This window comes from Rhagoletis pomonella, unplaced genomic scaffold (assembly GCF_013731165.1).
Source record: "Rhagoletis pomonella isolate Grant_MI unplaced genomic scaffold, Rhpom_1.0 Rhpom_scaffold_00002, whole genome shotgun sequence".
NCBI classification, from domain to species: domain Eukaryota; kingdom Metazoa; phylum Arthropoda; class Insecta; order Diptera; family Tephritidae; genus Rhagoletis; species Rhagoletis pomonella.
This window is the reverse complement of record NW_023458556.1, coordinates 27,628,025-27,639,951: the sequence shown is the minus strand read 5'-3', so window position 1 is coordinate 27,639,951 and position 11,927 is coordinate 27,628,025. Positions and strand designations below refer to the sequence as shown.

The following is an 11,927-nucleotide window of genomic DNA, read 5'->3' as shown; positions in this document are numbered from 1 at the left end:
GTGTCTATAGGTACATACATAATTTGAATTTTATATATATAGATTATTTACAAAATTATGGTTTCTCCTTTTACGAAATGTGCACTATTAGTGATTTTAACCTTTCGTAAAAGGAAAAATTCCCTTCTATTATTTTATAATTTACAAAATTATGGTTTCTCCTTTTACGAAATGTGCACTATTAGTGATTTTAACCTTTCGTAAAAGGAAAAATCTTTGACAATTCAATCTTAATGGAGTGATTATTAAAAACAGTTCTGCGTATTCTGCTTAAAAATGAATATGGAAAAATTGAAACAAATAGAGAGTAATCGTATAAACGCAAGGAAGATCTTACATGTTCCTGGATTTATAATTGATTCTTTTTTTGGAAAAAAAGTTATAAGGCGCAATTAATAGTTTGTGTTTTTGCTTTCGTTAATGGAATCAGCGAGTCGCAACTCTTTCAACTAATACGATGGATACCGTTCACAAAAACTCACCAAAAAAAAATATCAGATTTACTCTTATGGCTTGAAAATTCTCCAAACGCTCACAAGTACTATAGCTATAATGTTATACTTAATCAAATAGTTTTTTGTAACGGAGACTTACGAAAATATGGAGAAAGAAAGCAAAGAAATTAAATAAAATTTGAAAAGTATTATATTTTTACGTTGCTAACTGTTTGTTTTATTTTTATAAAAGATCACGGAATTAAAATGAATTAAACCCCACGAAAATGATTTTATCCCCACCAATCAAAATGAATTAAGCCCCACCAAACGTGGGGGTTCTTACATGACAGAATCCCCACTAAAAAAAAAATGAATTAATCCCCACGAAAATGACTTTAGCCCCACTTTCCGCCATTTTTAATTTCGTTGTAAAATTGGTGGGGCTTAAGTCATTTTGCCCGGTGGGGGTTAATTCAGTGGGGGCTAATTCATACACCCTGCCCAATTATGTATTTATTTAACCATTTTGGATAGTAACTATATTTTATAGGTCTACCAAAACCCCTAGAAAATGCCAGAGAATGCAATGGGGGGATAAATAAAAAATCTCTAGTATACAAAAATGGCTATATCCGCAATTGGGTATTGTTATTGGTAGTCTCCTGAAGAGAACCAGAGTTTTCCGGTCGAAAAATAATTCTATACCATATAAAATACATGAAAAACTTCGAGCGCTTTTAAATATTTTTAAATTTCAATAAAATAAATGGGGGTATATTTTTTCGATCAAGAAAAATTCTAGGAGGTGAGAGCATTAAAATTCTGACTTTACTTATTTTGTACCACCCTAATCCATTAGCACCCCATTTTTTTCAAAATAGTATACAAGATTTCTCTATTGCATATCGCCTGAAAATTACACAAATAATTGATTTTCTTATTTAAAAAGGTAGTAGGAGCTATGACGCTTTTTGCTTGCAAAAAAGGGCAGTGGTTTAAAGAAAATGACACGAACTCTAGTGAAAATGTTTAGTTAATAAAATTCGTAAGCACGGAACATCGAAACTGGCGCCACTTATTCACTTTAAGGGCTCACTAAAGTCAGCAGCAGTGGATATGGACGACGAAAAGGGCAACTAGCTATCACTTGAAGTCGCACAGTGGAAAAAAATGTTGTGTAAAAATTCTTCAAATTTTTTTTTTAATATTCGTACTGAATTTTAATTTAAGGGGGGTTTCCCACTTTTCTTAATTATTATCTGCAAAAAAAAAAATAATAATAAAATTAACCTGACACAACATTTTAGAGTTTTATAAATTTCCTCTCATAGTTTTATTACTTTAAATTGTTAACGGACAGCGATACATTTTATTCAATTTATTGATATCACTTTTGCTCAAACCACGTCGCTGACCCATAACACCGACCGCTTCATCCTTTAACGGTACTATAGTCATTTTGCCATTTACCGAGAACGCATACGCTGAATAATGTAGCACACTACCATAATCGTATTCCTCATCGAAATCATCGACAAAGCCCTCTTCGTATTTTTTGAAACTTTTCTCTTTGCCAGGACGAATGTTTTCAGTTGCGATGCGCACATATTCATCACGATTCGCAGCGCTCTGCATGTGGAAAAATCCGAGGGTATGTAAGAACTCATGTACGATTGTGCCGAGACGGAAGCAACCGGTATTCAAAGCATGAGGCTGAAGATTATACGTTTGAACGCGGTTCAACCAACCAACATTCGAATAACATCCGCCTTTGTTGTTGGTGATATTCACATAATACTTCTGGTCTGCAGTGGCTTTCTTAAAGCGGATGCATGAAACCTCCTCCAAGATTCGCATGCCTCGCAAAATATGATTACGATGCGCCGCATCTAAACACAAAAGAGCACATATCCATATCGTATGTTTAGTTATACCAAAAAAAAAATCACGCCCACATACCGAAAACCCCATCGTTGAATTTGTAGTAGACAGTGCTGTTTGGCCAGCGTCGAATTTCGTTACGTAATCCATTGCGATCCGAATAACTCAACACAATATCGCCTTGAAAGTAGCCAGCTATCAGCTCAGGGTCTTCGCCAATGGCCTGGCTAAGCGGTGCCGCTAAACCGGCACCAACTACCGAAAGCAGCGCAAAGACCCAAACAATGCACATAATTGCTTAACTGTAATTTCACAATTCGAACATGCGAAGGTGTCGACCGTAACTAAATGCTCAATGGCAGTTGACTTAGTTAAATTCTTTTTACAATGTAATGCCATAAATGTACTTCAAAAAACGTTATTAGTATATTGAGATTATCTAATAAATTTTTAGCCCAAAATATTCTGCCAGTTTTATACCAAACATCTTCAACTTTGTATTTTATGTTTCGCGTAAAAGCTTAGATATGCACATTAGGGTGCATCACTCTCCACACAAAAAAAAAAATACAACTTGGTACCTCTGCATGATAAGCAGCTACGGAAAGCGGGTGTAATTTTAGTCCGATTTGAATAATTTTCAACGAATTGCTTTTCCATACCAAGGTTATCAAATGGACCGAGTTTGGTAGAAATTCATAAATCGGTTACCGAGTTACACATCTGTGGTCATAAGTGGCCGGCGCCCCACGCCAATTATCCAAAATCAGTAGTTACTGATTTATCGCAGTTTACTTGCTTCAGTATATTACCGTTATATGGTGGGTGGGTGTAGTTATTGCCCGTTTTTAAAGATTTTCCACATGTTTCTTAGCTAGACCCTAGGCAAGGCTCGTATCGAGTTTGGTAAGCATGGGCGAAGCCGCTACTGAGATACAGCATTTCATTATAAGTGGGCGTGGACACGCCCATTTTTTCAAATATTTCATAATAATAATATTTTTTAACACAATGCTACTTCACACACTAATTTTCAACAATTTGGATCCAATATTTACTCAAATATCGTAGTTCTTGCATTTTTCGAAAATACCGTTTTATGCAAAGTGGGTGTGGTTACAGTCCGATTTCGCCCATTTTCAATACCAACCTACTTTGGAAAAGTACAACCTATGGACGGACAGACAGACATGCCTTAATAGACTTTTCTTTTCTTTCTGAGCATTTATGTATACATTTGTCAATATCTTACTCGATTCCTTTAGGCTGTTACAAACAACCGTTATGTGAACAAAGTTAATATACTCTGGTGCACAAGTGCGCTCGGGTAAAATTATGCACTCCTTTTAAGCTGCAATTCTTCTATCATATGCGGAGATTTTTAGGAAAAAATAAATTTACTTATAAAAAATTATATTTTTGGATATATTTTCAAAACGAGTCAGCTCCCGGAAATCTTAATATTTTTCCGAAATAATTTGGCAGAAGTTATAAAGTCTAATAAGTTTTATAATTCCCGTAGAAAAACTGCAATTTTTTTTGCCGAGGCACCATAATTTACATACAAAGGTATGTAAATAAAATTGCCATTGGAAGTTTATCTGATTGCATATGTGTAACTATTTTCTGCTGTCCGCTTTAAGTGCTTACTTTAGAAAATTTTATAATTCTTGGCTTAAAGTTTAAAAAAAAAAAAAATCGGGGTCGTAGCCACAACTCTGTGTGTTGTTGGTCTCCCACAACATAGCATAATCGGTTTCGGTATTAGCAGCTAGTTATCAATTTATATTTTCTTCGAAAAGCATTCGCGGCTTTAATAAAGAAAATTTATAGCTTTGGCACACTGCTACTATCGACTGATAATATACACACGTAACTTAAGAACCTATATAAAACTAAATCATTATAAGTGCCGTTTTATCAAGTAGGTATAAAATTTATCTGCCCTTCAAACAAACAATATTCGTGATTAAATAAAAGGCAGATCAATTTTAAAGCCTACTTGAAAAAACGACCCTAAGTAGCACCCCACTTTTACATATCGCTGATTTATTTAAATAGTGTCATAATAAAAAAAATAAATAAATACAAAAATTTAGCTAAGTATGCGGAAATGACCGTTACCCCTTCTTTTGTGTTGTGTAAAAATTGCATAGCTGTATCGATTACCAGTATCGCACCAAAACAAAATACATTTGTATTTGTCAATGTTATTGTGGCTTATTATGATATAATTTTAATATTTTTTATTGAGCTTTGTACCACGATTATTTCATTAGGAAAAATGGAAAAAGCAACAAACTCTAAGCGATAGAAGTGATAGCAGCACTTGATAGCAGTAGCAGAATTCGTTTATAATCAAAATCAATTCGTTTTGTTGGTATAGTTTTGAATTAAAATATGATAACGGACGTAATAAATCGGAAGCCAACGATTTCCCCCCATACAATATTTTTACTAGTAACACATATTGAATACATTTTTGTTTTAATTTTTTTAGTTCTTCTCCCCACCATTTTGCGTTTTCATACGAAACGAAATTTAAAGTTATAAAGTCGTTTGAACTCATTTACTTGCCTCTTCGGTGTTCATTTTTAAGAAAACACCCATATATGTATGTACATTAGACTGCATCACTCCCCATTCAAAAAAAAAAAATCGGTACTGTTTTTCCACTGGAATTATAAAAACTATTATATTTTAAGACGTCCGTCAAAATATTTCGGAAAATATTAAGATTTAAGCGAGCTGGACCGATTTAAAAATACCTCCAAAAATGGAGATTTTTTTGAATAAAAATTGTTTCTTAAAGGTGTTTATTTTTTTTTTTTTTTGAAAAAGTTAAGTAGAATTGCAAACTGTCTTCAAAATAAAACGAATTTACTAACTGATTAATATAAAACTAAAAATATTGCTGACCCCAAAAAAAAAAATATTAGAAAAATGTGAATCCAAACACATATTTTAGTAAGGTATTTTATAATTAAGTTTAAACTTTCATTTAATATGGTTTAAAACTAAACCACTTCTTAGAGAAAATGATACCGAATATAATTTTTTAGAGTTGCCACCTGCCATGAAATTATAATAAAATCAAAAAAAGAATCCAATCCATCCCACCACATAGAACTTTTTGAAAAAAAGTAGAGTTAGCAGAGTTGCCACCAGTTTTAAAATTAATAAAAAAATGTTTTAAGAAAGATTTGTTTATCAAAAAATTCGAACAAATTTAAAAAAAGCTCCCTCCAATTAAATAAAAAATTTAAAAAAAATTTGAGTAGAAACATATATTTCTACAGAGCTGTCACCGCTTTTAAAATTAAGACGGCGAAGAGTTGGTGGGGCGCATGTACCAGCTGTTGAGCAAAAGCTGGTTTGTGGAATACATAACTGAAGATTGGAATCTCAGTGTGCTTTGACCAATCCACAAGAAGGGAGATTACGCCGTTGCATAGTAGGAAATTATCGACTGATTTTGTTCAAAATAGGCTGGAAGAGTAAATTTTTAACCGAATTGAATATTTTTTTCTTTTTAACTTGGAACAGATTTTGGAAAAGATTGCCAAGGTTAAAGTCTGGTCAGTTTAACCCACTTCCGGCCCAAGACGGAAGTCGGTAATACGATGAAAAGATAGAGCATCTCCGACAACATAAACATTTTACTTCAGTTTACAAAGGGTGAACGGGTGGGTGGTCTAGCACACCCTCCGTAAAGATAAGATTAAACTATTTTCAGGCCAAAGTTATCTTTAAATTCATAAATATAACTGTATAGAAAACAAATGCAACAGTTGGTTCGTTAATTTAATTTCGCATGAATACATACATACATACATACATATGTAGTAAATATAGGTATGTATATTTAAACTTCTATGTATCCACGCGAAGACCCGTCCAAACTAAATTAATATTTAAGCGCCACCCCCGTAGAGTAAATAGTGACCACACGCGCCTCTCATTGAAAAATAAAAGTATGACGCACTACCATTGGTGTAAAAATAACAGAAACAAAAATGTGAACTATGTACTCTTTTTTATTTTTCTTATTTTTACAGAAAATTTTACAGCACTATGGCTCAGTCCAATGATGTATTTGTGTACGTTGATACGTAGGTAGGAGTGGGTGTTATTCAGCAGGAGAAATAGCGCCGGGCACCTCAAAATGTGTGAGTCAGTATATGCAGTTTTTGCACATGCGCAGTGCTAACAGGATAAGTTATCCGTAGGAGTAAATGTATTGATGAGTGGGATGTTGGTTGTATTTCATGTGTGAGTAAATATAGTGCTAGGTATGTGGAGAAAAATGGATAAAGTATAGTAGTGAAGAAAATATTTTGTATTTAGAATTTATTTTGCTTTAAAAATGTTGTTTAAGTTGGTGCATATGGAATCAATCCTAAGGGTCGCAAGGCAAACGTTCCGTTAGTTTTCATGCCGGCACATCTCCATCACAAAACTCTAAATCAAACGTAAAAAAAATACGAGATTTATTGGTGTATTCAGAAATGTCGTGGAAACGCCTTTTTGGCTAGTTTGAAAAGGCTTTTTCATCAACTGCAAAAAATGTAAAATTTTTCTTATTGTACAAGTATTACCTACAAATTTTGAGTATAATAAATTACCGATAATCACAATTAAATTTAAAATACCGGCGCTTTGTTCGCACAAATTGACTAACTAAAACTTAATTTGCATTTTGCTTTCTGATACGCATTTTTTCGAATACCAGAGCGTATGATGAACGCGAAAATGAGCAGGCTTTGCCGTATAAAAACTGTAAAGCCCCTAGACCACTCTACTTTATGGATTAAGAACGTTCATAGTTAAAAAATTGTAATCACTTTTTTAGATTTATCAATGTGCAACGATCTTATGTACATAACCTATAAAATCATCTAAAACCAACATATGTGTCATATACATTTTAATGAAATAAAATCGAATAAAGGAAACACCTCGGTATTAACGTCACAATTAGTACTGAGGAATATATTTTTAATACTATAAGTGTTAACCATAAATTTTCAAAATATAAGAAATTCTTGAATCATGCAATTTGTTATAATTATTTATTATTTATATTAAATCAATAAACAGTGGTAGTCAGATAAATGATACATCAACTAAAAGATAGTGTGTTCGCATTAGGTGCGATAAAAGTCATATTGTTTAAGGTTGAATTCCTTACTTTAATGAGTTAGTGAATTGGCATTGATTGAACGGAATCTTAAACTTTTATGGATAAATTGACATCATAACGGACTGTTAGAGCCCTATTTAAACGCCTAATAACAACAATGCCAGGAATATTGAAGCCCTTTCTGACAATCGCTACGCTGAATTTCCATCGCTAAAATTCTGTAAATGAAAAGTAGTGGGGCCCAAAAGTACGCAACTTGGAACAGTAACAGATACAGTGTGTAATCAGCCCAATCTGGCAATATGAGGGGCATGTAGCTAGATGTTTTATGTTGTTAGGCGCGCCTGCTATTCGTTTGGAGACTTTTAGCGATCGAAATTAGCGATAGTGAATGCTGGAATCCGGCTGCTGTTCAAAACAGGAAGCGGAATATTTGAGGCCAAAGGAAGTAACAACTTTGATGTGGTCCGAAAATAGCCCAAATTTGAATGCGATAGAGCACTGTGGGGCAATTTTCCAGAAGTATGTGAACAAGGAAGGTCCCAGGAATAATATAGAATTGAGTGAGGCTATCTTAGACGCGTGGAAAAATAAAATAACGACAGAACACTTCCAAAATCGAATAAATTCGATGTCGGAAAGGATTTCATCTGATGAAATTCTTGAGTATCTTATAGTATTTTATTTTCACATTTTCAATATCTTTATTTGAGTAAAAATTTGTGAAGGGGGCAACCATTTTTTCGAGGGTCGAGCTTTTTTTGTGCAATTATCTGTTTATGCTTCACAACGATAAAAGAAGAATAAAAGTTTCACAATTTTTCGGAATTCGAATTATTTTGGAAGTTATAGCTATTAACATTTTTCGAAATTGTTTAGATTTTAATTGCTTTCTCGCGATTGGTAATACCGATTCTGCTCAACTGTTTAACTCATTGCTTAACTAGCAAATTCCCGGTGTTCTTCGCTGCGCCTTAAAAGTATTTTTGTGTTGTTACTCCCTTCCAAAAGTCTTACAAAAGTCTTATTTATAAAAACAAAATAAAATAGACATAAAGAGCTTTATGAAGTGAGATTTTCAAACAAAAATTTCTATCTATGTATGAAGTATTCTTTATTTTATGGATGTTGGTGTCAGTTAATTTACCTATTTACGAAGGTACATATATTTCCATCAAATTTAGGCCAGATGAGCGATGAAGATTGAACAGCGTTACGTTGGAAAAAGCAAAATTAGTATGCTCTCCAACTACTGTTGGTCTCTCAAAAGAGATACTAGCTGCGATATACAGGGTGTCCAAGAAGTAACCATACTTGTTTTTTCTTATTTACTTCATCCTCAGAAAAAAGGTGTTTGTAACGTTCAGACATTCAGTTATATGTTTTGAAGATAAAGCAGAAAAAGACTTCAAACTTCTTGGTTATAATGTTTTTTAACACTAAAGGTGTTCCTTAGGGTCTTTCGGACTAACGGCCATAGGTGAGAGAGCATCTAAAGGGTCTCGAAATAGTCCTTTAAGATATGAATGTATCCAGAAACGTTTGAATTTCCGTTTTTAAATACATTTTGACAGTTAATATTTTATTATTTAACATTTTCTAATATAAACGCATTTACATTACATTTGGAAAAAAGCAACATGTTTAAATAACTCAGCCATAAAATTAAATTAAAATAATACTCAGCGCATTTAAAACCCAAGACCTAGAATTTCCTAAACCAAAATTGTCCATACAAAAACTCCACAATCAAAGTTAATGTGAGTGCACGATTGCTGCTACCAACACATACCAAGGGCTCCTCCCAAGTGGACAGAGATGTTTTTGTAAGAATTTATATCAATTTGTTACTCAGATTCCCTACGGATAATTTTGCTTATTAAAATGTTTGTGGTTAGAAGAGTAAAATTTCGTAAGTAGTCAATAGTCTGGCAGGGAGTAAGACGAAGGAATATACCTAAATAAATGTATCCTTTAATAACCATGTATGCACACATCTTTAACTGCTTTTGTATTGTATACTCTTGTAAAAGTCTTCTTATTCTACATACATACAGTATCCGTCATATCTATAGCACGCCATTTCACACTTCTGAAAAAAAAGTTTGAAATTTAGGTGAAAATTTGTTGCACTTTTTTGTAGTTTTCTACAAATTTTTAAACTTGGGTTTATATGGGTTTTGCTAGAGAAAGAACTATATTTTAATTCAAAATTCTTAAAATAAATAAATAAACATAAGTTGCACACAATATCACTTTAAATGGCGTGCTATAGATATGACCGATACTGTATGTATTTATTAACATACTTGTGTGTATGTGTGGCAAATTGTATTTATGTATGTATAGTTGTGATGAGTGGCATAGCTTTTGGTAGCCAATTTTCCAAAATTTTCAAGAAATTTCTTTACTTTCCGCAAAATGTTCGGGCTACTATTACACCAAAAGAACAACAACATTAACACAAACAGTTAACAGGCAGCTTCAAGTAGCTTTGCAGCAAAAGAAAATTGTAACGTTGCTTACCGAGCTGGAAATTATGTGGTTTGTAATGCTTGTCTACTGTTCTTGTTATAGTTGGAAGCGATTCTTGTGAAATAGTTGTTGTATGCGGCAGTGGCTATAGTTGTGTTGGTGTTGCAGCAAAATAACCACAACTGACCACACATTAAAGTAGAACTCATATGAGCATGCAACAATTAAATTATTTACATATCTATGTATATGAAACACTGTATCTGCACAAATAAATTTGTTTTTACAAAACCATATGGATATATGAATATCCTTGCAGAAGAAAAGCTGGTCGAGTAATTGGACACATGCTATCCCTTACTAAATTGGTATAGTGCTGTTGTCTAGATTTTTTCATAAAGATGAAATTTAGCAAGCTCTTAGGAACGCCCGGTACGACGAGCAATGCTACGTCGCTGAGAGAGCAACGATGCCGCTTACAGAACTATGCTGCGATCGGGCGCAACGCGAACTATGTGGGATCGATAGAGCGATATAAATACGGAAGAGGCCGGAACAAAAGTTATGTATTTTCATCCGAAGAATCCGAATCTGTGGTAAAAACATGTATGTCCCATTAAAAAAAAATCCACCCGTTTCCAATTTAAACCGGAAGTCGGTAATACTACCAAAAGATAGAGCGTTACCGACCAGGTAGTTCATACACCCAATGTGGCGGACTTTGGGGTATCAAAGAAAAATATTTACAGTGCTCTACTCGTTGGAGATGACGAATATCGCATACGATGGAACGATGAGCTTTGTAACGATATACATATGTAGATATCTTGTTCTTCTTGTTGTAGCGCCTACTAAACCCCGCTAGAGCCGGCTCATTAATTTCCGTTGTCATCTGGTTTAGCTTAAGGAAGGCCCGCGCAACTTCGACACAGGGCCTGTCCATTGGGACAGGGGCGTTAGCTGGGTGGGGTTTTGGGGGCATGCAAAGAGGTGCCGTGAGTCATGTGGCGACTCTCCGCATGCCGGGCACTTGTTGGGCACATCTTCATTTATTCTACACAGGTATAAGTTTAGCCTGCTGAAATAGCCAGAGCGAAAGTGGGCTATTGTGGTGCGGGTCTCCCGAGACAGACAAAGTTCTGTACCGTCCACGTCAGGTGGTTGTGTGCCCCGGTCGAGAGTGAATATAACTCGAAACTGACTCCCTGTGAATGCCATTTAAGGCCTGTCGGTATGCAACTGGGTCCAGAGGTTGTTTTATGAACCCCTGGACTTCGTCCGCCAGTTTGTAGAGATGCCTCCTGTCGTGCCTTGGCGAGTGCTGTTTTTGCGAGCAGTTGTCTGTTCGGGTGCCCGCGTCTGTGGCGCCCTACTTCTTGATTGGCGCAGTAACCGCCTAAGCGATTTTGACAGAGTCTTAAACAGCACGCCAGTCGTTTCTCTTCTGTGACAATTGACGCCAATTGGAAACGCCAAGTGCAGCCAAGTCCTTCTCCAACTGGTCTTTCCAACGCAGAGGAGGCCTTCCTCTTCCTCTATTACCAGCATCGCGACCCGCGTTCAATACTTTCAGAGCTGAACCGTTTCTGTCCATTCGCACGACATGGCCAAGCCAGCGGAGCCGCTGAATTTTAATTCGCTGCACTATGTCTATTATCGTTTAAAGCTCATACAGCTCATCGTTAAATTGTCTGCGGAATTAGCGCACACAAGGGGTGGGTTTTGGGGTTCAAACCCCCCTACAGCTAACAACCTCAAATACAAACTGTATCTTAAAGCTAAGAATCCAGCTCTCAAGGAAATTATAAGAAATATTTATTGTAATTTCTGTTGCTTGAAAAAGCGCTTTGCTTTTGCTGTAAATTTTCATGAGGGAATAAATATACGAGCATTTTTTTTCTTGAGAGCTGCAAACTGATTTAAGAAATTTTGGTAGAAGAAAATTTCTTTTCCATTTCTCGTCCGTCGTTTTATATGAATTTTTCGTTTTT

General features: G+C 34.9%; 2 protein-coding genes across 4 annotated transcripts in view; both read right to left on the bottom strand.

Annotated features, from left to right (window-relative positions):
* The window catches only part of LOC118733374 (protein misato), a 434,582-nt gene that overhangs the window by 28,263 nt on the left and 394,392 nt on the right, over window positions 1-11,927 (bottom strand). The window lies entirely within an intron of this gene.
* On the bottom strand, window positions 1,779-2,610 carry LOC118734519 (seminal metalloprotease 1-like). Its single transcript, XM_036464238.1, has 2 exons — window positions 2,397-2,610; window positions 1,779-2,326 (listed from the first exon to the last, which is right to left on the bottom strand). Exons 1-2 carry the CDS (start codon window positions 2,608-2,610, stop codon window positions 1,779-1,781), a joined length of 762 nt encoding a protein of 253 aa, XP_036320131.1.

Coding starts and splice junctions, on each gene's coding strand:
- LOC118734519 (XM_036464238.1), bottom strand. CDS start 2,610: ATGTGCATTGTTTGGGTCTTTGCGCTGCTTTCGGTAGTTGGTGCCGGT. Junction 2,327..2,396: donor ATTCAACGATGGGGTTTTCG/GTATGTGGGCGT, acceptor TTTTGTGTTTAG/ATGCGGCGCATCGTAATCAT.